Genomic DNA, 23,927 nt, shown 5'->3' on the forward strand with positions numbered 1-23,927 from the left:
CAGGGCCAGCCTGCGCGCGTTTGGTGAATTAGTTCGTGTAGCCATGAACGTTCCGGCCCAAAAAAAGGTGAACTCAATATAGAAAACATCGGCGGGAAACAAAAAAGTTAAGCTACAAAAAAAAAAGCACGTACCCGCGGGGATTCGAACTCGTGACTCGCAAAACACTCGCGGCGACACACCAAGCACCCCACACCACTGAGCCACGAAGCGGGTCGCGGAGGCATTCCTAATATAGGGTATATATTGTACAACCGGTTTACACTTTTATTTAGTTTTGGCATTTGAAGCAGCTTAGGTGACTATTTGTTGTACTGCGCTCGTGCAGTAAGCGTCGCCCGAGTTTCCACAGTAGCTCACGTCTAGCAATTGCATTTCGTAGACGGAAAAGCGTTCGCAGATGCGTAGTCGTGCTCCTGACCGCTGTGCTTGTTCGCAGAGCGCAAAAAAGTGCTTCCCGCGCCCTAGTTTTACGCTGTACGGTAAAAATATCAGTTGATTTTATTTCCTTAGTACCTATATTGACTTCGCTGACTCTTCTCCCGCCTTCAAGAGGCCTTATATTTTCCTACTGGCGTACCAGTCAGCGAAGCGTCGCATGTGCGCTTGTGCAGCGCTTGGGTGAAGCGGCCTTGACTTGGAGCTAGATACAGTGTACAAACAAACCAAGTAAAGAAAGGCACATTCTTCCATTCACAAACGTGTCCTGGCTTCGTTTCAACTAAGCGAACGAATTGCGACCAAGCAATTTTTTTTAACCTCCTTGATTGCGACGACCCGCCGGCGGCCGGCGGACGAAACGCTGGGCCGACTGACTCTGTCTGAAGGCCGGGGAGCCGTGCAGTAGCGCGCAGCCAATTGCGAGCTCATCCCCTCCTGACGTCACACGAAACCGACACAGAAAATCGGCGAGCGTAAAGAGAGGAGGATAGCATTTTCGAATTAGTTTTTCTAGTAAATAAAATCGCGTAAACGATCCTAGAGTGGTCGAAACATGGCGTGGGGACCCCGGACTACAATTTGCGCTAGTAATCCCGCAATGTTTACATATCACTTCAGTGTCCCTTTAAGGGTTAGTGCGAAAACAGAATACAAGAAATTGTGGCAAGGCAGAAAGTAGGACGAGGGTCACAGCAGAAGGGTCTAACTTCCCCACTGCAGTTTGACCGGAGTAAACTCCCAAAGCATGCTTACGCAAAAAGCATCTATATATTGCTAACAAGGACGGTCGCCTAAATCTAACCTTCCCAGTCCGACAGGGAGCGAAACGACGCGAAGGGAAAAAGGCAGCGCATAACGACGGTAGTGAGAAGACACTATAGCCCGGCTGGACACGTTTGTAAATGTCTGGGCCGTCTCAGCCATGATTGACCTTTCTCTGTAACGCTGAGATGCAAGTAAGTAGAAAAGAATCCGAGCCCTACTGGTTTCCTAGGAGGGCAGCCCAGGGAAGCTTGCCCTCTGGTGTGATTCGCTACTTTGGGATATCGCTATATTGGGTATTTGAAATACTGAATTTTAAGGAGAGTGGCCTGATCCCTACGTCCAAGCCGAAGGATACGCACGATTGCTGGGTTGAGATAATAGAGAGATTTAACATAGCAGTTAACCGATTCTCACGCTACGGTGGTGGGTTAGCGGAACCCTACTGCAAGGTGCGCGCGGGGAGGGTATGGAGGTTGATGAGGATGAGGCGGATTGCGCGAGAATGGCTAACGCTGGCCCGAGGAACTAATCCCCCTACCGGAACAAATTCTCGCCTGCCCGGCGTGCCCCGCTACCCGCCGCCGTAGCGTTGGCGGACGGAGGGCTATACAGTCAAACGCCGCTACAACGAACGCTTCTACTACAAAATGGCCTGTACAACGAACCATGCCATATGGCCTGGCCAGATTCCGGTGTTTCCTATGTATTGTGAACGCCAATACAGCGAATACCACTACAGAGAATTTGCCTGTTTAACGAAGAACATCATGCGTTCCCAATCGCTGAATTGTTGTTTGTTAAGGAATACGGCTAGCCGCACACGTCGTAACGCGCAGCAGCGAACCGAATCCGAGCAACCGGGCTGCTCGGGGCTGCGTCGCCGCGGCCCGCTGCTGCCGCTGATGGCACTGGCTAATGCAAACGGCCAGACCAAGGTCACCCAGGGCTATCTTTTAAAGAACTACAAAAATAAAAAAGGGCGATAATGCCGCTGCACTGCTGCTCAGGGATGTAGCCAGCGGGAGGAGGGAGTTCGATCCCCCCCCTTTCCCCCTCCTTCCGAAATATTTTCCAGGCAGCGCGCGTAAGCGAGGGCTAGTGTTTCCTCCCACAAAACCCCTCCCCGGGTAGCCCATATGATTCCTTTTACGCAGCCAGAGAGGGGACGGTTCGCCTAATTGCGCCTTTGGCCCTCGGGGCGAAGAACACAATCACTGGGGGGCGCAAACGCCTGCACAGAATGGCGGCGTGGCCCGACTGCGGTTACTGCTGAACCAGCTGTAGTACCTTCGGCCTTTCTTGTGTCGACAGGCGCCGAATAGACAAAATAGGAGCGCGGAAGACATCGACAAACAATTTCTATGTCGCCTCTTAACTTCCAGCTTCGGTGGCATTCCTTTTCTTCCGCTCCCTTCACTGTTTTCCTGCCGGCGGAAAAGCAGTCTGGACCGAGTTTCGCCGTCGCAGCAGGGTCTACAGTGTAATAAATAACATGAGAAATGGCACAAAACAGGCACAGTACGTCGGCATGGTCCCAAGTCCTGACTGGCTGTTCTGCTGTTCCCGGAGCACTTTCACTTTTTAGAGAGAAGAAAGAAGGAAAAGGGCGATCGGTGTGCAAATTTGGGATGAAACGTGTATTTGAGATTTTTTTTTTAGAATAACAGGGCTGTTGCGAGAAGGAAGGAACAAAGGACAATAACGATTTGGAGGAGAGTTTCGGGCTAGTGTGGAGAGGCGGCAGAATAAAAACGGCGTAAGAAGAGTCACCTAAGTGTGCGCATGCGCGCACTGCCTGACTGCGGAGAGAAGCGAGTCTATTCCCGACCTGGTCTGTAGCGTGGTTGTTCCATTGCGCCGTGTTCGTGTTGCAACGTCTTGGAATCGCGATGAGTGCAGGTGAAGGTGCAGGGACTAAAAAGCGGCGACAATTCAGCCTCGATGAGAAGATGAAGATCATCAGTGCCGTGTAGAGCGGCCGGAAAAAAAGGACGTAGCCGAGGTGTACGGTATCAGCGCAACGACCTTGTCGACGTTCCTTAAAGACAAAGAAATGTATGTTTGTATTTCTGCACTGGGTATTTATTAATTTATGTTACATTTCACTTTAATTCCTTCTTTTCCTTTTTGCATCATCGTGTTTTCTAATACTGAGTGAATGTAATTATGCCTGCTCTTGTTTCTTGTGGCATAGGGTGTTTAGAAATTTCACCTAGATGCGCGGTTTAGTGTTTTCTATCTCCTGAAAATTCCTTAGTGTTCTTTTGAATATTACTATAGTTTTACATGTATAATATTGCGTTTCCTGTTATTCTATTTGTCCTTTTTTCTCCCCCTTCGAGTCCGCCCTAAATATACTACTTATTTTGTATTGCTATATTGTCAATATATTTTGATAATATATATTACTACTTTGCAACGCATATAGCTCTATAATATGCCACTGTATAATATGGTTCTAGCGGCTCTCACTGTGTTTTATTCTTCTATGTAATATTTAACCGAGGGTCCTGGTGCAGTCTCGACTATGGGACCCTCGTCTGTATAATTCTGCTTTGTAACCTTCATCTTCTTGTAAGATTGAATAAACTTCTTCGTATATATATGCTTATCTGCTTTATAGGGTGTCAATTTAGTGCACGACGCATATAGCGAAGTGACGTGTATAACGAACAATTACCACGGTCCCGCACGCTTCGTTATACAAGCGTTTGACTGTATGCACAAACTCTCTATTAGAGAGTTTTAGCATAGCGGGTAGCTTTCGCTAACGTTACGGCAGCGGGTACCGGGACTCGACTGGGCATTCGCTCATTTCTTCCGGTAGGGCTGATTAGTTCCGCGGGCCGGCCTTAACCGCGCCCACGCATTGGCTCCGCGGAGGGTCAACCTCCTCGAACTGCCCCCCCACCCCCACGCATATTCGCAGTCGGGTGCCAGTAACCCGCCGCCGTAGCGTAAGCCTCTGTGCTATAGGATAATAAGTTTAAGCATAGCGGCTAGCGTAGGCTCACGCTACATCGGCGGGATACTGCGACCGCAATGCGCATGCGTGGGTGGGGAGGGCGAGCAGGTTGACCCTCAGTGGAGCGAATCCGCGGGCCTGGCCAAAGCCGGCCCGCGGCACTATTTAATACTACCGGAACGAATGAGCTAATGCCCAGTCGAGTCCCAGTAGCCGCCGCCGTAACGTTAGCGCACGCTACCCGTTTTTGCTAAAACTCTGTAATGACATAAGGAGGATATTGAATTTAGCGTTCGAAAGCTGTGGCGGGAAGCGCCACGCGCCTTGCAGGTCAAACAGGCAACGGGACGAAGAGGGCGGGCAGCGTGGTAGGAGCGTGAGGACGCAATAAAGAAACACGAGAACCAGGAGGCGTTCGAACAGGTAACGCGAGTGTCGGTCTCTTCGGTGTCTCTACATTTCTCTTTCTCTATTTAGGGGTTCACACTACGTTCCCTTTCATGTCCGATAAATGAAACGACATAACGGCAACACAATGGAACCTACACGGAACGCCCATGGTGCTTGGCATTCTCCTAATTGTTCCCCACGGGAAGGTGGAGAAAGTGTTTTCAAAATATGCAGACCTAATGTCTTTTTTTTCTCGGTTTTTTAACGCGAAAATATTTTTTCCCCGGTACACCAAGATTTGACTGGAGTTATATTCATAACGAAAATGATGTCTCCAGAAAACGTTTAATTCAAGCGGCGGCGCCCGAATTCGAGCCACAAACCCTCTCGCCGCAATGAAGGGTACACAGCCTTCTGCCCACTGTGCTACGAATCGAAGCACAAGGAGGTATACGAACGCGCCTTACACCTTTCCCACTACTTTCTTCGTCCATATGCCGTCTCTGAGATGCTGCCGTCTCCGAGCAGTGAAGCGAAGTAGTTCATGATGACACTAATCAGTGCAGACAGTTGGCCCCTACGCGGGTTGCCGGTGAATTGAGGCACCCTCCGCCACCTACGTCTTTCGGTTTCGGTTTCAGTTCCGATTCGCTCGTACGGTTTTTAAAGGAGTAGAAACCCCTCCTTCGGGGTTTTTGGTTCGTTGACAGCGGCGAAGGAGGCCTTCGCTGCGGGTGCTCAGCGGTGGTGGTGGCCAGGGATGAGACAAGGGAACGGCGACGGCAGTATTTCATGAGCAAAAATAATAAAACTGTATTTACGGTTATTTACAGGAGTCGGTTACAGAAAGGTGGTTACAGAAATTTGGTTATAGGGTTGGTTAAGCATTGCCGTCTTAGCGATCGACCCTCCGAGTTTAGCCCTAGTTGCGTTACCTTAGCGATCGACCCTGGGTTACGCCCTAGACGGCAAAGCTTACGTGCTATAAGCATGAAGGCTGGCTGGTTCTTGATGACCTGAAAGATTACAGCCGTCTCCCGCTGGCCGTTATGCCCGGGATTATAGCCTCTCGTGTCCATTGTAAGCTGGGCAGCACACCTGATTGGTCAGATCGACATGTCGAATCCCACCAATCGTCGGGCCAAACACCGCCTTCCCAAACTGCGCGCACTTCCCTCCTCTCCCAAGACTGAGCGGCCGCTGGAAGACGCGTACACGTGCACGGGGCAGCTTTGCCACGGTCAAGGTGGCCATTAGGCGCCGCGGCACTTTCAAAAGCCGCCGCCCGGGCTTACGCGCATTAAGCGTAACACGATGGCTCGAAGGCACGCACCCCCGAAACGGTGTTTTATTCCCCTAATTGGGCGCACCCTTTCGACACATCTGGTTGGGAGCCGGGCTCTTCAGAACTCGGCTGGCGGTCACAAATGGAAGCAGGGGTGGCGCCTACAAAGGACGTCGTCCTGGCCTAAACATTGGGAGAGTGACACGGTGACCTCCGAATTACTCAAGGGCGCGTCATTCCGAGGCGTCCAAAAAGGGGAGCCGCGCTCCCCCCAAGAAAAACCAATTACGACGGCGGCCATTAAGAGAAGAGGGGGTGGCAATGCGCGCGGCCTCTCAGCCCGCGCATCTTATCTCTCAATCTCTCTTTCTCCGCTATGCCCAGAGGCGGCAGTAGTCCTACAAAGGGGATGTGGTTTTACTCGACTTTACGCAATGTTCAGGAGCGTGCATTTCGGTGTCTAACGTTGATGCGCCTGACGGTGCCATACCGACGTAATAAAATAGCGATGTGCAAGTTTATATGGATGTAAAATAAATGCTCTTGTGAAGGCCCATTTCCCTTGCGTGTTTCACCCATTCCTACGATGGAGGCATTAACCTCCGCTGTTAAACATGTCCTGGTTAGCGGAGGCCGGCACTTGCAGCAACAAAAACGTCTACCAGCCGACCCCTTTCCCCTTCCCGGCACGATATTGCTCGCCCGGTGCAAAGCTCTCTTATAATGGCGAAATTGGGGTACAAACCATTAAATAATCGTTGTAGACAAATCATCTGTCATAGAAGGTCGCACAGCTTTAAATAAATTTTAATGTGATTGATTGATTGTGAAACTTAACGCGCCGACGCAACTGAGACGATGAAGAACGCCGTAGTGGAAGGCTCCGGATTAGTTTTGACCACCTGGGGATCCTTACATGTGCTGAAATCTCATACACACAAGCGTTTTTTTGCTTTTCGCCTCCGTCAGATACTCTTATCGCACTACCACACCTACGCACTCTTAAGTGTCGTTCTGTTTCTAGATAGATCGGGGCTGCGGATATAGGTTGTTTAGTGGAATATTCTTTATCTCTCAATAAACAAAGAGCCAGAATTCGCGCTGTGCATTTGTTGTAAGTTTGTAGTGAACTTCATAATATTTTCTTCTAATCGAACCGACGTACAGTGTTACTAATGGCAGTAGACAAGAATCACATGTTTCAGTTGCAAGGAAAGGACGTGAATACAGCTCAGATAGCGAATGAACAGTGTGTTCCTAGTCCTATCGGAGTTCTCACCGTAGTATTACTGCATTGTAGAGTACAAGATATGAACATTTGGTAATGCAATGTCACAGTAGGAAAGATGTCCTTAGTTTAACGTCACCTATGTTCGCCAGAAGTCTCATCCTTCATGACTGTGCTTGCTACAAGATTACGTTGTGTAAATAGTTTGTGTTAGCTCAGTGCAGTGTTTAATGCAATTCTGCAAGTTGGAAATAAATGTCATATTTTTAGACTAACAGCACTTCTGTCACTGCAAGTGTACTTTTTTTGAATGAGCCACAATATCTTGAAATGTGATTTTGTTTTCATGCTCACGGATCCTCAAATCTCATTTGATATTGTTGATGCTTTGTTTGAAACTAAGATGTTGATTCGTAGTAGCAATAGCCCTAGGTTTGGCTGCAAAATAAATAATTTCTTTGATATTTTCACGCTGTCCTCTGGTGTGCCGAGTGGTCACTTCCTGCTGTGTACTGCGTACCAGTAGTTGTGTTGGCAGTTTCAAATAATATGATGCTGTGAGTTGGTTTTAGGCACCATTCTTCGCAACCATGAAGATTAAAGCCGCAAGGTCCACTGTAGTACTTCCAAGATATTAAAAAAGTAGCAGAAAATATTTTTTATGAAAGACGATGACACAAATTGTATCAAGGTACTGAATACATTTGGTTTGACTTATTTTAACCGAGATTGATGTTTCTACGTTATACTTGTTAAATGAGCAAAATAATTACTAGGAACTCGACAGAGTAAATTATCATTTTTTAAGTAAAGACGATGTATGTACAACACTAACAGCATGTAAAAGCTGACAATAAAAAAAAACAGAAGATTCCCAGATTTTCTGTGCAGAAAAACCTCCTTAACAGAACAATTTCGTAAAAGAACTGAAAACTAAAGAACTGAAACAGAGAATTCACACAATTGTTTGTAGTGAAAAACAGAATATGCTCGCAAAATACCAGAAACTTGAAAAACAGAAATCACAACTGCACAGAAAGGTTCTGGCAGGACAGCTGCCAGAAAAGGTGTTTTAAAGAAAAATTCTTGATAGTGAACGCATAGCCGGAGGCCATCATATCAGGTCGAGTAAAGCATGTACTTCGCGTCGCTGTTATATGACCGATATCAAAATTTAGCCTATACGTATATTGAAGGCCATTTCAGGCTGTGACAGATCACCATGCGCTGTGTTGGCACGCCAATATAGACCCCTTTGGCAATGTTGGGAGGTGCAGCTTGCGCTTTCGGGAATTCGACGTTACAATCATCTATGAATCCGGCAAGAATCATTCCGACACCTACTGCCTATTTTGCGCCCCCGTCTACTCACCATTAATGGACTCATATGAAGATGGTGTGACCTAGCCAGTCGCCAGCACGCCAACCCCGTGATACACGTGATTATCTGCTACCTCGAAGGACGCAACTTCATCGTGCCAAAGGCCTTCAAGCAAAAGTTGCCTGCATTCTGTTTCATCAAATACGTCCTCATAAAATATAACTTCAACCACGGAACAAGAACAAAATATCTTCATTTCGTCCCTGGAGACCTTCGGGACGAACGTTTGGAAATGTGCGTCGATGACACGTCCTCCGGACATCTCGGCAAAGCACGCGTATTTGGTAAAATCACGGCAAAAGTACTACTGGCCCCGCCTTACATCAGATGTCTCCCGCTACGCCCGGAGCTATACCATCACTGCCATCAACAAAAAATGCCACCGAACAGACTCTCCGGACTTCTTCAGCCTCTCGCAGTCCAATTGAGGCTCTCCCAACATATCGGAAAGGAACTTCTGGGCTTGTATCATAGTCCATGAGCCGAAACCACGATGATTGTCATAGCGAGAGACTACATGACGCGCTGCACTGAGACTGCCGCTATTCGGAAGGTGACAAAAGAAGTCATTCATCAAGTCGTTCAGGCCGATAACGATGTACTACGCCATTCCGTCACACGTAGTAGACGACGTCCAAAGATACCTACGGCGTGTGAAGGAGGCGCGCCAACTTGCATGAGTTTCGTACGCGGGCCAGGAGCTGCTCGAGGCCGTACGCTACAACCCCAGACGTCGAGACGCCGAATATTACCCAGGCGCACCTTGTGTGCTTGGACACCAATTAGGCGACGTGGCAGCAGTGAGAAGCTCCTGCGACGGTATTTTGGACCTTAAACAATGCCGCGACGTGCTGGTCAGCTTATTCACGAGGTTGTCCCTGTCGGTTATTCCAGCACATCATGAAGGCACACGCGGCCACAAGTCTTCCACATGGTTTCCCGTAGCCTTACTGCACCCAATGACTGACTTATTCTTCGTATAAATGCTTGCTTTTAGCATTGTGTCGATGCACTTTTAGCGGAAGGGGGTAATTCCCCGAAATGTTGTTTCAATTTTGTTAACTTCTGTGTTTCAAAGACGATAGTCTTTCTTGGGCTCATTTAGCTGGAAAATTTTGGTCTGTCTGTATGTGGGTCTGTGTGTCTGCCTGCCGCTCGAATCAGCAAACCGGCAAAGCGGAACAGAAGCTGCAGAATATTTTATATACCCACACCGAAATCTTAAAGTCTAAGTTCGGTGGCAATATTCATACTTGTCAATATTGTGTAATAAGAACAAAACATTAGGCAGATATGAGTAAGGAAATCAACACATAAGTGAAATTGCCTTGTTCCTTCACACAAAAATACGTGGATGCTTGATTTTTGCGTTAGGAAATGAAATACTACATTCACTCACAAAAAAAATACATAGAGTGCCTCGATTTACCCGCGTCTCCGCCGTATGGTGGCGCTGGCATCGAGGCACCGGGCCGTGAGCAATTAAGCCTGGTCAGTTTAAATTTACTTAAGCATTGCTCCAGCGTATTTATCTTAGGACGAGTGCGACGGGAGACGGACAGCATTAGAGGTGAGCGGGAAAGCGAAGGGAGGCATGTTCTTGGCAAATGTCTACGAAAGATTGTCGTCTTTTGTCGACATTTACAACGAAAGGAGCACGGACGAAGCCATTGTTTTTGCCAAAGTCTCGCCGCACCCGGTGTATCTGTTTTTAAAACGAAACCCGTTCCCCTCTTATTCTATTCTATGCCGCACACGCTGGCCTAACTGATAGGGACAATGTTTCGCCGTGTAGTGCCTAGAATAGAATATTCTTCTTTGATCTACGGTGTTCTCGTTGTAACTCGACTGTTTCCGAAACCATCACGTGGACGATTATTGCTCGCAGGGCTGACGCCACGAAATTCGATTTGCTGATGCTCATCTGTGCATGTCACCGTGGTGACTGCATCCTCAATATATGTGCATTCTTTCAGTTTGTAAAGGAACACAAGTTCTCTCCAAATATCTTTGTTTTTCTGTGAAACCTACGTCGTCTTTGGCTATGTGACAATACGACGCAGCCGGGCTAAAACAAGCATATCGAAAAAAAAAACTGAGCCAAAAGTTGCCCTGAACCTGCACGCCTACTTGCGTAAGGAAGCAGACGAACGACCGATACAGAACAAACTATTGCAAAACACGCACCAAACTGCTACTGATCATACCCTCCGCGCCGAATTAGCAACATGTTTTTACAACTAATATGAATGGGGATACGGTATTTCAAAGCGTTCCAGAATGTGTTAAAGAACGTATATTACAGTTCGCTTGCACATGGTCTCTGGGAAATAACATCTGAAGGGTCTTTATTCGAAGTCTACAATTGCCTGCAAAATAATATTTTTATTTTCTTCGTTTTTTCGTGCTCAGTGGGTGGTTGTGAGAATTCCGTAAATGTTTTTTGAAAGCTTGTTGCATACAGAATCTAAAGTCGAAATGATTAACGATGTTTAGGAGCGGGTTCTTGTGGAGCTGCGAACTTTTTGGGGATTTCGCGCTCGTTTTTGTCTCTTGTTATACTTTGTCCCTCTTTTGCGCTACGCGTACGAAAATGCTTCGCCATACACTCCTGGAAAAATCTTTGCCTGCTCTTCATGCCCGTGCGGCTGCCCATTAAAAGCGAAGCTTTATGTGGCTGGAGGACATATAATTCTGGTGGTCCCTTGAACCCAGAAAGCGCATCGGACAATCCCCTGCGGATGCGCGAAAAAAATCAGATTGTCAACGAGCTATAAATGGAGAAATACTTGTTTACACATTACGTACCACACTCTCGCACCAATATACCGGCAATGGTAACTATGAAGGGTGCATGGGAGGGAGCATAACAGAGCCCTCCTCACAGCAGAGGGAGTTCGCAGCATGCTGCGGCACTTCCCTTGGAATTTCTGCGAAAATTCCAAAAGCAGTGTACATAAATGGTTGGCAGTGTACATAAGGGCTTGCTACATAAATTCCAAGTATACATAAATGATTGGGCGGTGCGTGGTCTGCGGAAAAGAAACAAACTAAGTTGCACGTAATTTTAGGATGTGATCGGTGGGAATCAGCTTGAATAAAACGAACACAAAAGGAAGGGGGAGTGACACGACACACTGCTGACTATCAACTGGAATTTTACTGAAGCAAACACAGATATATATATATATACGAAAAAACACGAAAATGATAAAAAGCTTGTTCACGTCAGTCAGTTAAATGATTAGCGAAGATTACTTCGCAGAAACTCTTTTTCGATACGTGACAGTGCCACAGACGGCACACTGACGCAGCTATCTCCAGCTTCGTCTATCGCCAATGCTTCAACTATCTCTCGTCCGATTCTACTGCTCATGCCATGAAAAAGAGGGAAAGAAACATGGCATCAAGGTTGTTTTCTCCGCCCCCAATAAGGCCTACGGCATGTGCCGTCAGGTTAACAGGTGCACTCCGTTGCCATTTTGTGACAAAAAACACCAGACGAGATACGCAGATTGCAGCAAAAATGACGTCTACAAAATTCCCCTGAAGTGCCGGTCCGTTTACATCGGACAAACCGGCGTATGCCTGAACGACAGGGCCCAAGAGCATGCTGCTTCGCTCCAAGGAACCCCTTCCGGCCACCTTGCCACCCACGTTCGGGACTGCCCCTGCGAAGCCAACGTGAACAAAATCGCAGTTATCGGACGGAAGAGAAGTAGAATCGGACAAGAGATAGTTGAAGCATTGACGATAGACGAAGCTGGCGAGAGCTGCGTCAGTGTGCTGTCTGTGGCACTGTCACATACCGAAAAAGAGTTTCTGCACAGTAATCTTCGCTAATCATTTAACTGACTGACGTGAACAAGCTATTTATAATTTTCGTGTTTTTTCGTATGTATATATCTGTGTTTCCTACAGTAAAATTCCAGTTGATAGTCAGCAGTGTGTCGTGTTACTCCCTCTTCCTTTTGTGTTCGTTTTATTCAAGCTGATTCCCACCGAAGACGTACCAACTAGCACAGACCAGAGCCATTTAGGATGTGAGTCTATCCATCCAAATCTTCAAGAGGGAAATATTTGGCTTCCAGAAGCCCTATGATTTAAGGGTAGAACAGAAGGAGTTAACGTCAAGGCTGTCGAGACGACCTAAAGAATAATAAAATGCTGGTGAATGAAAAGCAGAGAGGGTAATATCGCCTAGGACAGCTACCACCGGCAACAGAAAAAAAAGTATTTTGTGCTTGACTCGAGCAAAGCATGTTTTAAACGAAGAGTGTAAAACATAGACATAGTAGTTTTCTCAGTAGGATGACACGTCATCACCCCGTTTACAAGGAAATTTTACTATTAATCAATAAATCAATCAATCTATCAGTCAGTAAAACATGAAGTACAGCTCAAGCTAGAAAGATTGGCAGGGGCGGTGACGGTGTGGACCGAACAGCGTCAACGGCGGAATGGGAAACACCTGCCCCTCGTTGCCTTGACAATGGTATGCCACGGTCAAATCCAGGCAGCATAATGAAGCTTCTCTTTCTAACCATCTGTACAGAGTGCACGATCACATTTTATAATTCTGGCTTCCTTCCACCACCTGGAAATGTGGTGTTCGATGCTCGCAAGACAATTTTGTTGCTAATAATTTGCCCAACAAATGCTCTTGCAAACGAGATAGCTTATCGTGCAAAACAAAATAATTGTAGTTTGATCTGCGACGCATTCCTATAGAAAGTTTCGACTCTGAATGCTCGTTCTCCTTTTCTCCCTGCTCGCTGTACAGATACCTGCAGTCAACCAGCCGACTGCAAAGACACTTGCGACCTCAAGGTCAGAACTTTTATTACGCAGGGTCTGTGCCCGAACCACAGGTGCCGCTGTGTGGTGTCACAACCAGGTAAGCTTGTATTTTGAGTGCCTATTTGAGTGCAGAATGTGTGGAAAGCGTGGAGATTCAGAGCAACCAGGGATGGGTCCTGCTTCACCACATGGTTGGCTCATTCTACGTTCCATGTTAGGAGAGGGAAGAAATTCCTTCCTTCTAATAAAGGTAGGGCTCCTACGGCTCGGCGTCGAATGAAGGGTATGCCACGGTCAGGCTGCTTTGACTCGGGTCTCGTACAATGGCTGGACATCGGTTGGCTAGGTTGGAGACAGGTGGTCAGACGTCGCACTTGAGCGATGGCTAGACTCTGAAGTCCTAGGCTCCCATGCCTGCTGCCTTCCGCTTCATGCGTCTCATCTCGTCCGCTCCCCACATAGCTCTCCCGTCAGACGTCGCACCCGAGGGATGGCTAGACTCCGGGGTCCATAGCCCCGCGAGATGTGTTAGGCCTTGGGCCTAATACATGTTGCGACTTGTTTTGTCCGCCCCGGGATCGCAGTCCCTATATCTCTCCGGATCTAACTGCCTGGATCTGACTGCCTCTCGATTTGACTCTCCTCGCCCTCCGGTCGGCTTCTTGTGTTAATACCTTTTATCGTTCTTTCACTCTTCCTCCCACGTGGTCAATGATCGCGGTGCCCACGTGTCCCACGAGGCATAACGAGCCACTTAGACTTAAAAACTGGAGTTCTTATTATCGGGGGGTTCGAGCGGCGTCTCCAAGACGGTAACAAGGTGCCCTTGGCACTCAGTCATTCCCATTGCTGGCCCGCTGGACATTTTTCAAAAGGGTCTCGTCGACGATTCCTAGGAGTTGAATGCACCGATGTGCACACACATACACGGCCCTGTACAAGATTAGAACCAGCGATAGTCTCTTTTATCGCCGGGTCCGGATATTGGTGGTGCCGCCGGAAAACCCTGTGCCAGTGTGGCACCATGCACAGTTTTCTTGAGGCCAACCACCTGCCGAAGCCTTTTCGGCGAACACGAGCCGTCACACCTTAGCAGGATTTCACGCAGTTTGGTGCAGTAGGTCGTGCAGCTCGTGCCAAGTGTCTTGAGGCTTCGGATATGGACCTCGACTTTATCCTAAAGGTGTCTCAGTTTTCGGACATTGGATGACGATGACAGGGGGTACTGCTGCTCCCAGTGTGAATGGACGTATGTCCCGACGCTCTGCATTCCTTCGCCCGTCAAGAGCTCTCTTTACGTCTGTGCTTCGAGTGCTACGGGTCACCCTTTTTGCCATCGCACCAGGAGCCTATCGAGGTGACACTCGACACCGTACCGTGTTTAAAGGCTGTTTTACGGCCACCATTTCGCTGCAGGCGATGGCTTCGCTAAGCCTACACCATGGAACCGCCAGGGACGACTGCCGGCCAGGTTGCGCCGACACCACCGCAATCTGATGACTACAGACAACCACAGGCGACGCCGATTCAAGCAGATGTGCAGCCGAGTATACCACAGGAATAAGAATGGTGTGCACGTGCTGATCTCGAAGCAACTCATGGCGCAAACTCTGAGGCTTGCCACGAAGGGCCCTACCAGCATCGGTGCGAACACTCGAAGAAAAACAAGCAACGCTAAGGGAGGAGCCGCAGCGCACGCCGCAACTGCCACGACAGGAGAAACTCTTCGATGGCCTCAGACGGCAGTACAATGGGAAGAAGAACGCGCCGCGACCCCCTGACGCATTCGGCTGAAGAAAATGATTTGGCGATCTCAAGTGATGAAGACGGCATTGAAACATACCTGACAAAAGAGCGCGCCGAGGAATGCGGTCATGATGTACAGTGCCTGACCCAACCATGGAAGTCCCCGGTGCACATCCCAACAACGCCGAGCACCACCACTGCATCCCAGGCGGACTGGTCTACAACCGAATTTAACGTGTGCGACAGTGACGGTGTTGACACCGGAGAGCCTACCAGGTTCAACAACGGCGTAAGCGTAAGCAACTAAATCCTAATTCTGAACCTCTCGTGGATAGGTATCTCCTCATCATGCGCCCGCGTGCCCACGAGAATCTCAGCACTTTACCAACTAAGGACCTCCACTTCGCCCTCATCTCCGCACCGCCCGCAGAGAAAGTTACGAAATCCATGACGCCTGGAGTTCATCCTGCATCGAACACAATCAAGGTGCGTCCACGACAAAAAACAAGGCGATGCCCTACTCAAACTGACGAACCTCGAAATTCCGGGTAAATAGATTGCTGTACAAGTCTACCAGGCTCCCGGACGAGATATGTGCCGTGGAGTAATCTATAACATCGACGTCAAGGAAAGCAAGGCTGAACTCAAGGCGGCGTTGTGGTGCAACCGTCAGAGAATACTTGACGCACGCCTAGTGGGCAGCCATGGAGCATGCCTGTTGGCGTTTGAGGGACGACGCTCACTTATATCTGTGATTTATTACGGCCGCATTTCTCGAGTCACGCTCTACGAACCCAAATCGGCCGTATGCAGTCACTGTCACTGATTAGGGCACAAGAATAACATGTGCCATCACCAGGCAGTATCAGACACATGCTGCAAGAACCACGGAAACAATACCGCTGCCGTCACTAAAGGCAAGGAAGGAAATATAATGACCTGCCGTAACAGTAAGAAGCAGGTACATGTGGCTACCGACCCAGAACGTCCGACTAAAATTAAAGCTGATGCGGAACTAGTCGCAAAGCGCCGACCGCGGTCACAGACATGAGGGAACAGATACGGCCCCCTTCGATCATCGAGCCGTGGCAGAACACCCGAACAATGCCATGCGGAGTTATCAGATAATACCTCGTAAGAGCGTACCACTAAAGCGCTGCCATCGTCAGCAAAAGGCAAAATGCACGGACAGCAGACTCGCAACCGGTGCATGTTGAGCGTAAATGACACGCCTCCTACGCCGCGGCGACCACAACATCCAGCCAGCTCGAAGAGACTGCAAAGACATCAACTAGTGCCACAAAGGAACAACCTCCAGTGAAGCGCATTCTGCAAGGGGAAGCCACTATTCAAGCCGAGTTGAAAAAACTTGGGCAAGAAGCAGATGACCTTCGATGACTGCTCGAAGAAACTGAAGCGCGGCATACCGCCCTCCTCAAGCGACTCCGCGCTGCATGGCGGGAACAGCCGTACATCAGGCGACTACCTGAACAGGATGTTTCCGCTACGGCAGCCATGCAACCAGTGGTCCTGGCACAGCTGCTTTATCAACTGTTTCAACCGCTGCTTCAAGCACAAGAAAAATACTACGAAGCACAACAGCAACATTACTGGAGTCAACATGAACTCCCTCAGCGGCTTGGCACGTCCCGCGCTTAGCTACGTGGCCTTGCACCCGCCGCCCGGCATTCAACCTCACCTGGTGTTCATGAGACAATGCGGAATGGGGTACGTGACCTTCGATTAATCTACGGACTCGACAAATACTGTTAACTGGACATGGCTCCACCACTTATAGTGCAATGAAACTGTCGCGGACTCCGCCGTAAAATCTCCGCTTACATCTATCATACTCCCTCAGGAAACCCACGGTGTATACAACATTGCAGGGAAGGATTCATTCATACAGCCCAGTATACCGACTCGCCGCGATCCCAATTCTCGTACCGATGTTGTGACATATGTCCTTCGCACATTACCAACTCACCAGGTATATATTTCCGCATACAACTCGGCCACGTGGGAATCGGCCCTTACTCTGACTCAATTTCCTGGATGCTCTGTATCACTAGTTGTCATGACTAGTTGTCATAGTTGGCTTCGTAAGGCGAGAGCCGCTTTGGGGTGGGTAGGTAAGCTCATCCGCTCCTACCGCAATCATGTTATTCTTTGGGTTGGGGTTTTAACGCTCCACATCCCGATTGGCTCCACACATACACCTCACCATCAGGTCAACCCTTAAGGCGAGTCACTCAGCAACTCCGATTCTCTCTGCCTAATTACCTAACCAGTCTCACACGACAAGGAAATAGCTGCCAAAGAAATACAGTTCCCGATCTCACTTGGGCAATAGGCCTACCTTCAGCTATATGGGAGGTCCTAGATAATTCTCTATGCAGTGATCACCAGATTATTCATAGCACGGTATCCTTGAATGGGGTTCGATTGAGTGAACGAGAAGTGCTCGCCTTACTAATTGAAGTGGTTTCCGGGACTTGAACGATACGGCCGCGATATCTGACCTAAGTTCCTGGAATTAGGCAATTCTTGACAATTCTCGACACCAAACCAAGATTATTGCTCTCTCAGAGACACGTCTTGCAGTTGATGCACATCTCTTACGACTTCGGGATCAGCGCCATGCGCGTATGCGCCGATGGAAGCGAAATAAGAGCAATCGCTCCCTCAAAGCACGCATCGATACCCTCAATCGAGGCTCTAGAATATGCGCGCACTCTTAAAACATTGAACTGGGTGTCTTTTTTTGAATTTCTGAGTGGAACTCTGCATACAACTCGAATTTGGCAACTTATCCGTTCTATGTCTGGACAGGCACGACGATTCACGCACATCACATCGTTGCGGCTGCACACAGGTTTTACCTTGGCTGATTTCGCTGGCAAACTTCAAGCGACTTTCTTTTCATTTTTTCTTTGCCTGCTGCGCCACCTCCCGTCACTTGTCCCACTCAGGAAACTATTGATGCAGAAGTTACGTTTGCGGAACTGCGCGCAGCACTCACCGATTGCAAACGACACACAACACCAGGACCGGGCGTGATTACATACTCCCACTTAAGGAACCTTCTGGACTACGCTTTAGAAATTCTTCAAGATTTCATCAATAAAGCATGGGGAACAGGCTCTATCCCCCCTGAGTGTAAGACTGCTAACATCCGCCGCAACCCCAAACCAGGCAAATCACTTGCTTTGAACAGTCTACGCCCAATTTCACTTACCTCCTGTGTTGGAAAACTGATCGAACATATGGTAATGCATCGTCTCACTTGGCGTCTCGAACATAGCCTATTCTTTGACCGGACTATGACTGGGTTCCGTGCTCACAGGTCAACACAGGATACAAAGCTGCGAATCCAACAAGAGGTGTACGCATATCCGAGTGCAGCCCAACTTCGAGCAATCCTGAGTCTAGACTTCTAAAAGGCGTGTGATGCAGTTTCTCACTCGGCTATTCTTGAGTAAATCTGAATACTTAAGCCAGCTCCCGACTGTACAACTACATTCACAATTTTCTGACCACACGACTTCACTCGCTGGTGTTAGAGTACTACCACCAAACCCCCTGAACTCCTTTCAGGGGCATTCCTAAATGATATGTCATTTCGACTAATCTTTTCGATTTGGCGCTTCGACCACGGACTCGTCTGCTTTATTCTATTCCTACTATCTCCTTTGGACTGTACGCTGACGATATAATCCTATGGTGTTCTACAGGCAGCCCAGCTGAACTATACGATGCACTTCAGGCTGGAAATAATGCTGTCCACTCTTTCGGGTCAAGCGTAGGTCTCACACTCTCGGCACAGAAATCTGAGTACCTCGTGGTCACTGACGAGCGTTTGCAATGGCTAAAGCTAGCGACCAACGTTATCAAATAAAACGTACGATTGATCCCACGCCTCTCCCATGTAAGGCCTGGCTTCGCGTCTTCGGCTTTGACCTGCGGAATGACGGGAAGGCCTCTCAGTGCCTCAATCGATGAAGGGTCAAATCACCCAACTCACTCACATAATCGGCCGGCTGACCCGACGTCGCCAAGGCCTACGAGAACAGGATATTACGAGACTTGTGAACTCTCTAATATAAACTCGCATTCTTTACGCCCTACCATGGGTAAAATTAAAGTCATCGCAGCGATCCCAGCTCGAGCGGCTCCTCAGGCCTGCCACACGCCTGGCTCTAGGGTACCTTGATACACACCCCTAGGTAATTTAGAGGCTGCTCAGCCGTTCGCGTCACTGTCAGATCACGTTGATATTCATTTTGCGGCACAACACACTCGTCTCCAGCTTATTTGGCATGGCCGTCTTCTGCTATCCCCACTTCTTTACGAGGTATCGTCCTTACCCGAAATTACACCGACATGCCCCCTTATTATCCACTCTCTCGCGTAACAGTTCCTTCAATTCCAATCAACGTATCCACAACTTCACATCCAGGACGTCGTAGAGCTCGAATATGCACTCTTCGCTACCGCTACGGTGATCTAACAACAGTTACGTACACAGATGCCTCCTTCTCCACCAAAGCCGCACGCGGGGTCACAGTATTAGTTCGTCCTGCCCACCCGCCCTTGCAGAAAATATACTCGGGCGTTCCCTCCGTCCTGTCTCTCGAGGCTCAAGCAATCACTGTCACCATCGTATCCTTAGACACTAGCGGTAAACACTTGATTCTGAGCGACAGTCTAGATGCTCTCCACTTGGTTTAGGAGCACTCGCTTCCCATCAATATGTTGCGTGCACTTCACTATCATTTGGCCAAACACACAGGTACTAGCTACGTGCTGGACAATGTTCCTGGTCACGCAGGCATCCCGGCGAATGAGCTGGCCCATCAGCTCTCCCGTGCTCCGTCCCAACCGGAAGACACGGAGACGTCTGGCCAAACCCTTTCCACCCACCCACGCAGACGCCACAAGCCCGTCTAAATCGATGCCAGACTGTGCCCGAGTTAGTCAGCAATAGAAAGACTCTACCGTCTCCATCTCACGTCTTACCATGGGCAGATGCTTGTCTTATCCGGGAAGCGCAAACAGACAGCCTTCCAACCCCACACATACTACATCAATCAGAAGGCCATCGCAGCCCTGCACGGTGCTCTAACTGTTCTGGCTTTCCCAACACGCCGCATGTTCTTTACGACTGTTCTGCTTCGCAACCATTACTCTCAACTCATCTTAAATTCCTTTCACCTCTTCCATCTTCTCTCCAAGTCTGGCTCGCGCCGCCGGAGGGACCGGACCAGGCGGCCTGGTGGCAAGCTCTGGTGGCTCACATTCGTCAGGTCCTCCCATCTGTATAGATAAACATTTGGAATTCAGAAGCCCGGATTTTTGGGGTCTTTTTTGTGTGAGTGTGTCAATAAAGTTTACCCGCAAAATAATGACGACACTGGCTTCAAGTCCAGAAAACCTCGCAGGTGATCGTGCCTTAGGATGCGGTAATCTCCGAAGCACTTCTTCAATATCTCGATGGCGTCCTTGTAGCAGTCATGGGTAGCTTGCAGTCAGGCAGTGGCTGATGCAGCTGCTCTAGTGAGTACGGTGCTCAAGTAGTTGAACTTGTCAGCCGTGCTGAGCTCGTCGCAATTGTGGACGGCTGCCGATAACTGCGTCCAGAATCGCTGCCACGATCTGCTCTTCGCGTCCAATTTTAAAGCTTGAATTTTTCAGTTGGTGATGGGTGGATTGTCGTCGGTCGTGGCGTTGAAGACCGGCATCCTTGCAGCTTGAGACGAAGATTTGCGAATGTGCTGAACACCTTGTCGCGGTATTGTCCGGCGTCTATCGTCTCGGTGCGCACTAGGCCACCTGGAGTCTCATCAAAGATAGCCTCGTCGAACTTCTCTATCTGGCCATAAAATGCGCCGTTTCGTTCTGGCACCACACTCACCGTGCCTGCCATCGCCTCTCGTTTTCTCCTTTTGTGGTGCTCCGCTTCTGCTAGAAGGCCATCAATTTTCGCCCGTTCCCGGCCGCGTCTTCGAAGCTGTCGTTCTATTCGGTCGCACGCAGCTGAAAGCTCGCCAAGATCACGGGCTCCGCATCTTTTTCTTGGCTCTCGCGTCTCCGTGCGTTGATGGGCTTGACGTCATCTACAAGTCACGTGTTCTGGGCACCATATGTTGGAAATCTGGGTCCTCCAGCTGCAGCATGATGCTCAGAAAGCAGAATCACGTCTTGATGGGGCGAGGGTCTAATGGAATCGACCAGAAAGCTGGCGCGAGCCGGCGCAGCCACAAGAGCATGCGGCAGCTCGTGAGGAATATACTGAAAATATGATGGTCAGCTACGTCTGCTGCATGGGGTGAAGATGAGGAAGTCGGAGCAGTAACAGGCCGTCACGCACTTTCCCTCAAAAACCTATTGGGGCGCCTTGGCCGCGGGGTACTCCATCTACAAATATGATTTCACAGTGGCTCACAAGTCGGGGTGAAGCCACAACGATGCCAATGCTCTTTCCCGTTGTCAACTCCCCCAAGCCGTCATCCCAAAGTAACTCGTCATCTCATATGACTTCGCCAGTGTTATCTATGGCCCCTTAGCAAACCGCCTGTCAAGACGTCCTACCAAACCCCGTTTCTCTCCAGCTGGCCGACGCTTACTGCTGAGGACTACTGGAGCTCCTTGACGGTTCAACATCCCCACCTAACAGCTGAACACGATGCCAAATAAGCAACTTTTCCTTTACCGCCACAATTACCGCCCTACCGGTGACCGATGGGTCCCAGTCGTCCCTCGCTGTCTTCGAGCCCACATCTCGCAGGTTTTCCAAGATGACGCCACAGCTGGCCATACTGCTGTCCACAAGACCTACGACCGTATCAAAAGCAGATACTTTTGGCCGGGTGTTTCCACAAGCGTCGCTCGATATGTTTCGTCCTGCGCTTCGTGTCAGTATCTTAAACGCTAGACGATATCCCCTAACGGTATGCCACAGCCTCTGCCTTCTCCAGTTGCAGCATTCGAAGTTGTAGGCATCGTTTTGTAATGACCTTTGCCTTTAAATTTGAGTGATCGTGTGTGGTTTGTTACCGCTGTCGATCCCTTGACGCGGTATGCGGATGCTGCCGCTGAACGGACAGCCTGCGCTTCTGAGGTCGCAGATTTTTTTCCTGAAATACATCTTCTTACGGACCACCTCGTGGTCCACCTCGTGCTCGTTTGTAAAAGAACTTTTGTCGGCAGTTCTTGAGGAAAATTCTCAAAGCTGCTGGGACTGCTGCGAAACCACGTCGAGCTATCATGCCCAGACAAATGGGCTAACAAAACAGTTTAATCGTACACTTTCGATATGATTTCTCTCAATGTCGACCCCGACCACAGGAACTGTGACGTCATACTTCCCTTTGTCACTCACGCATATTGTACAGCCATTCAAAACACCACTCGATTTTCAGCGTTATTTCTCGTCTACATCAGCCACCCCCCCCCCGTCCATTCTCGACGCATCTTTATTTTCCTGTCTCGTGAACACCAAAGCCAACATCACCGATCAATTTGTTTCTGGCACGATTGAACACCCAGTCCTGCCAAAAGGACAGTAAGTCTCGCTATGACGCAGACCGCAGAGAAGTTACATTGAACCCAATGAAGCTTTTTTTTCGACGCCGCTCTGTGTGCCAGGACTTTACGAAAAGTTTTTGATCCGTTTCATTGGTCCGTACACCCTACTCCAGCGAACCCCTCCTGTCAACTACGTCGTTGCTCCCACTTGTGGCGTTGCTGACCAACTGTGCCATGGTATTGAAACTATGCATGTTTCACTCCTAAAGCCATTTCTCCGCAGGCCATCCTCCCTTTGAAAGCCAGGATGCCCGCGTCATCCACCGGGGAAACTAGTGTGAGCGCTGTCTTGACATTCATTGCTTGAGTGGTCATTCTCTGGAAACCACGCATGGTTGCTGTCATCACCGCATCCCTGGCCTCTGCGCGATTCTCATTCTCATCGGAGTTAGCTCGGCTGGCTGCCTCAGAATTAGCACCGTCCGGCCTGATGCCTGCTTTCTAGCTTTCCTCTCTCAATATGTTTTTCTACAACAAGCAGACGGGAAACATTTCGTCTGTCTGTCGGTCGGTCTGCCTGCCTGTCTCTCACCCTAATCACCAATGTTACTGCTGGTGGTCCTTGATACTGCGTCACTGACTCCTTGGCGGTTTGTTAGTCACCAGTTACAATAGTGGTGGCCAATCAGTGACATACCCATAGGTCACGTTGGGTCGCTTGACTGGTGAGAAGGCGCGGCAGTTGGAAAGAAGGAAATTACAGAACCTTATATAGAAGACGCTCCAAAGTAACAACGATGAGGGTGACAGAATCTGTAAGAGAAGGACAGAAAAAATCTAATCGCAGCGTCCGAGAGGGGGAGAAGGTCAAAGCAAGTAATCATGATGTGGGGAGACGGAAAAGGAGGTAAAGGGGATCGGGGAAGGAAGCGAGGTGTGGGTAGAAGGGGGGAGAGAAAGCAAAATGTGGTGAGGCTGGATAGAGCGGGAGGGAAGTGGAGTGAGAGGCGGGAGAAAGAGAGTGTTTAGAAAATTGGCGTGGAATTGGGATATAAGCGAATACGATGAGCAGGGCATGAGGGGCAGTGGGAGGGAACGAGATGAGGCAGGTTATGGGAATGTGTGGCAGAAGCACTATTACGTTTGAGATCCATTTACACACAAAAAAGTAGTTACGCACTTCTGGGGAGATTCTGACGTTCATCAAAGTGATATGCTGAAGCACATCGGGGCAATGTAACGGGAATAAACCGCTAGATTACGCGCATATTACTCTCATTTCTTTCCTTAGATGTTTAAGATTGACGCAGAACACCATTTCTGCTAACACTGTGCTGGCACTGCTATGGTTGTGGCCGCAGAAGTTCGCACGAAGCTTTTTTCAATAAGATAAAATACG

At 49.0% G+C, this 23,927-nt stretch overlaps 1 protein-coding gene across 3 annotated transcripts in view; it reads left to right on the forward strand.

Annotated features, from left to right (window-relative positions):
- Positions 1 to 23,927, forward strand: part of LOC144149447 (uncharacterized) — a 46,093-nt gene that overhangs the window by 16,886 nt on the left and 5,280 nt on the right. For all 3 annotated transcript variants that reach the window (XM_077681012.1, XM_077681014.1, XM_077681013.1), the window contains one exon: positions 13,239 to 13,352. In XM_077681012.1, the coding sequence (XP_077537138.1) occupies positions 13,239 to 13,352 (114 nt within the window). The remainder of the gene's footprint in view (positions 1 to 13,238; positions 13,353 to 23,927) is intronic.

Source organism: Haemaphysalis longicornis, unplaced genomic scaffold (assembly GCF_048455015.1).
Source record: "Haemaphysalis longicornis isolate Haplotype H1 unplaced genomic scaffold, Haemaphysalis longicornis Haplotype H1 scaffold_8, whole genome shotgun sequence".
NCBI lineage: Eukaryota > Metazoa > Arthropoda > Arachnida > Ixodida > Ixodidae > Haemaphysalis > Haemaphysalis longicornis.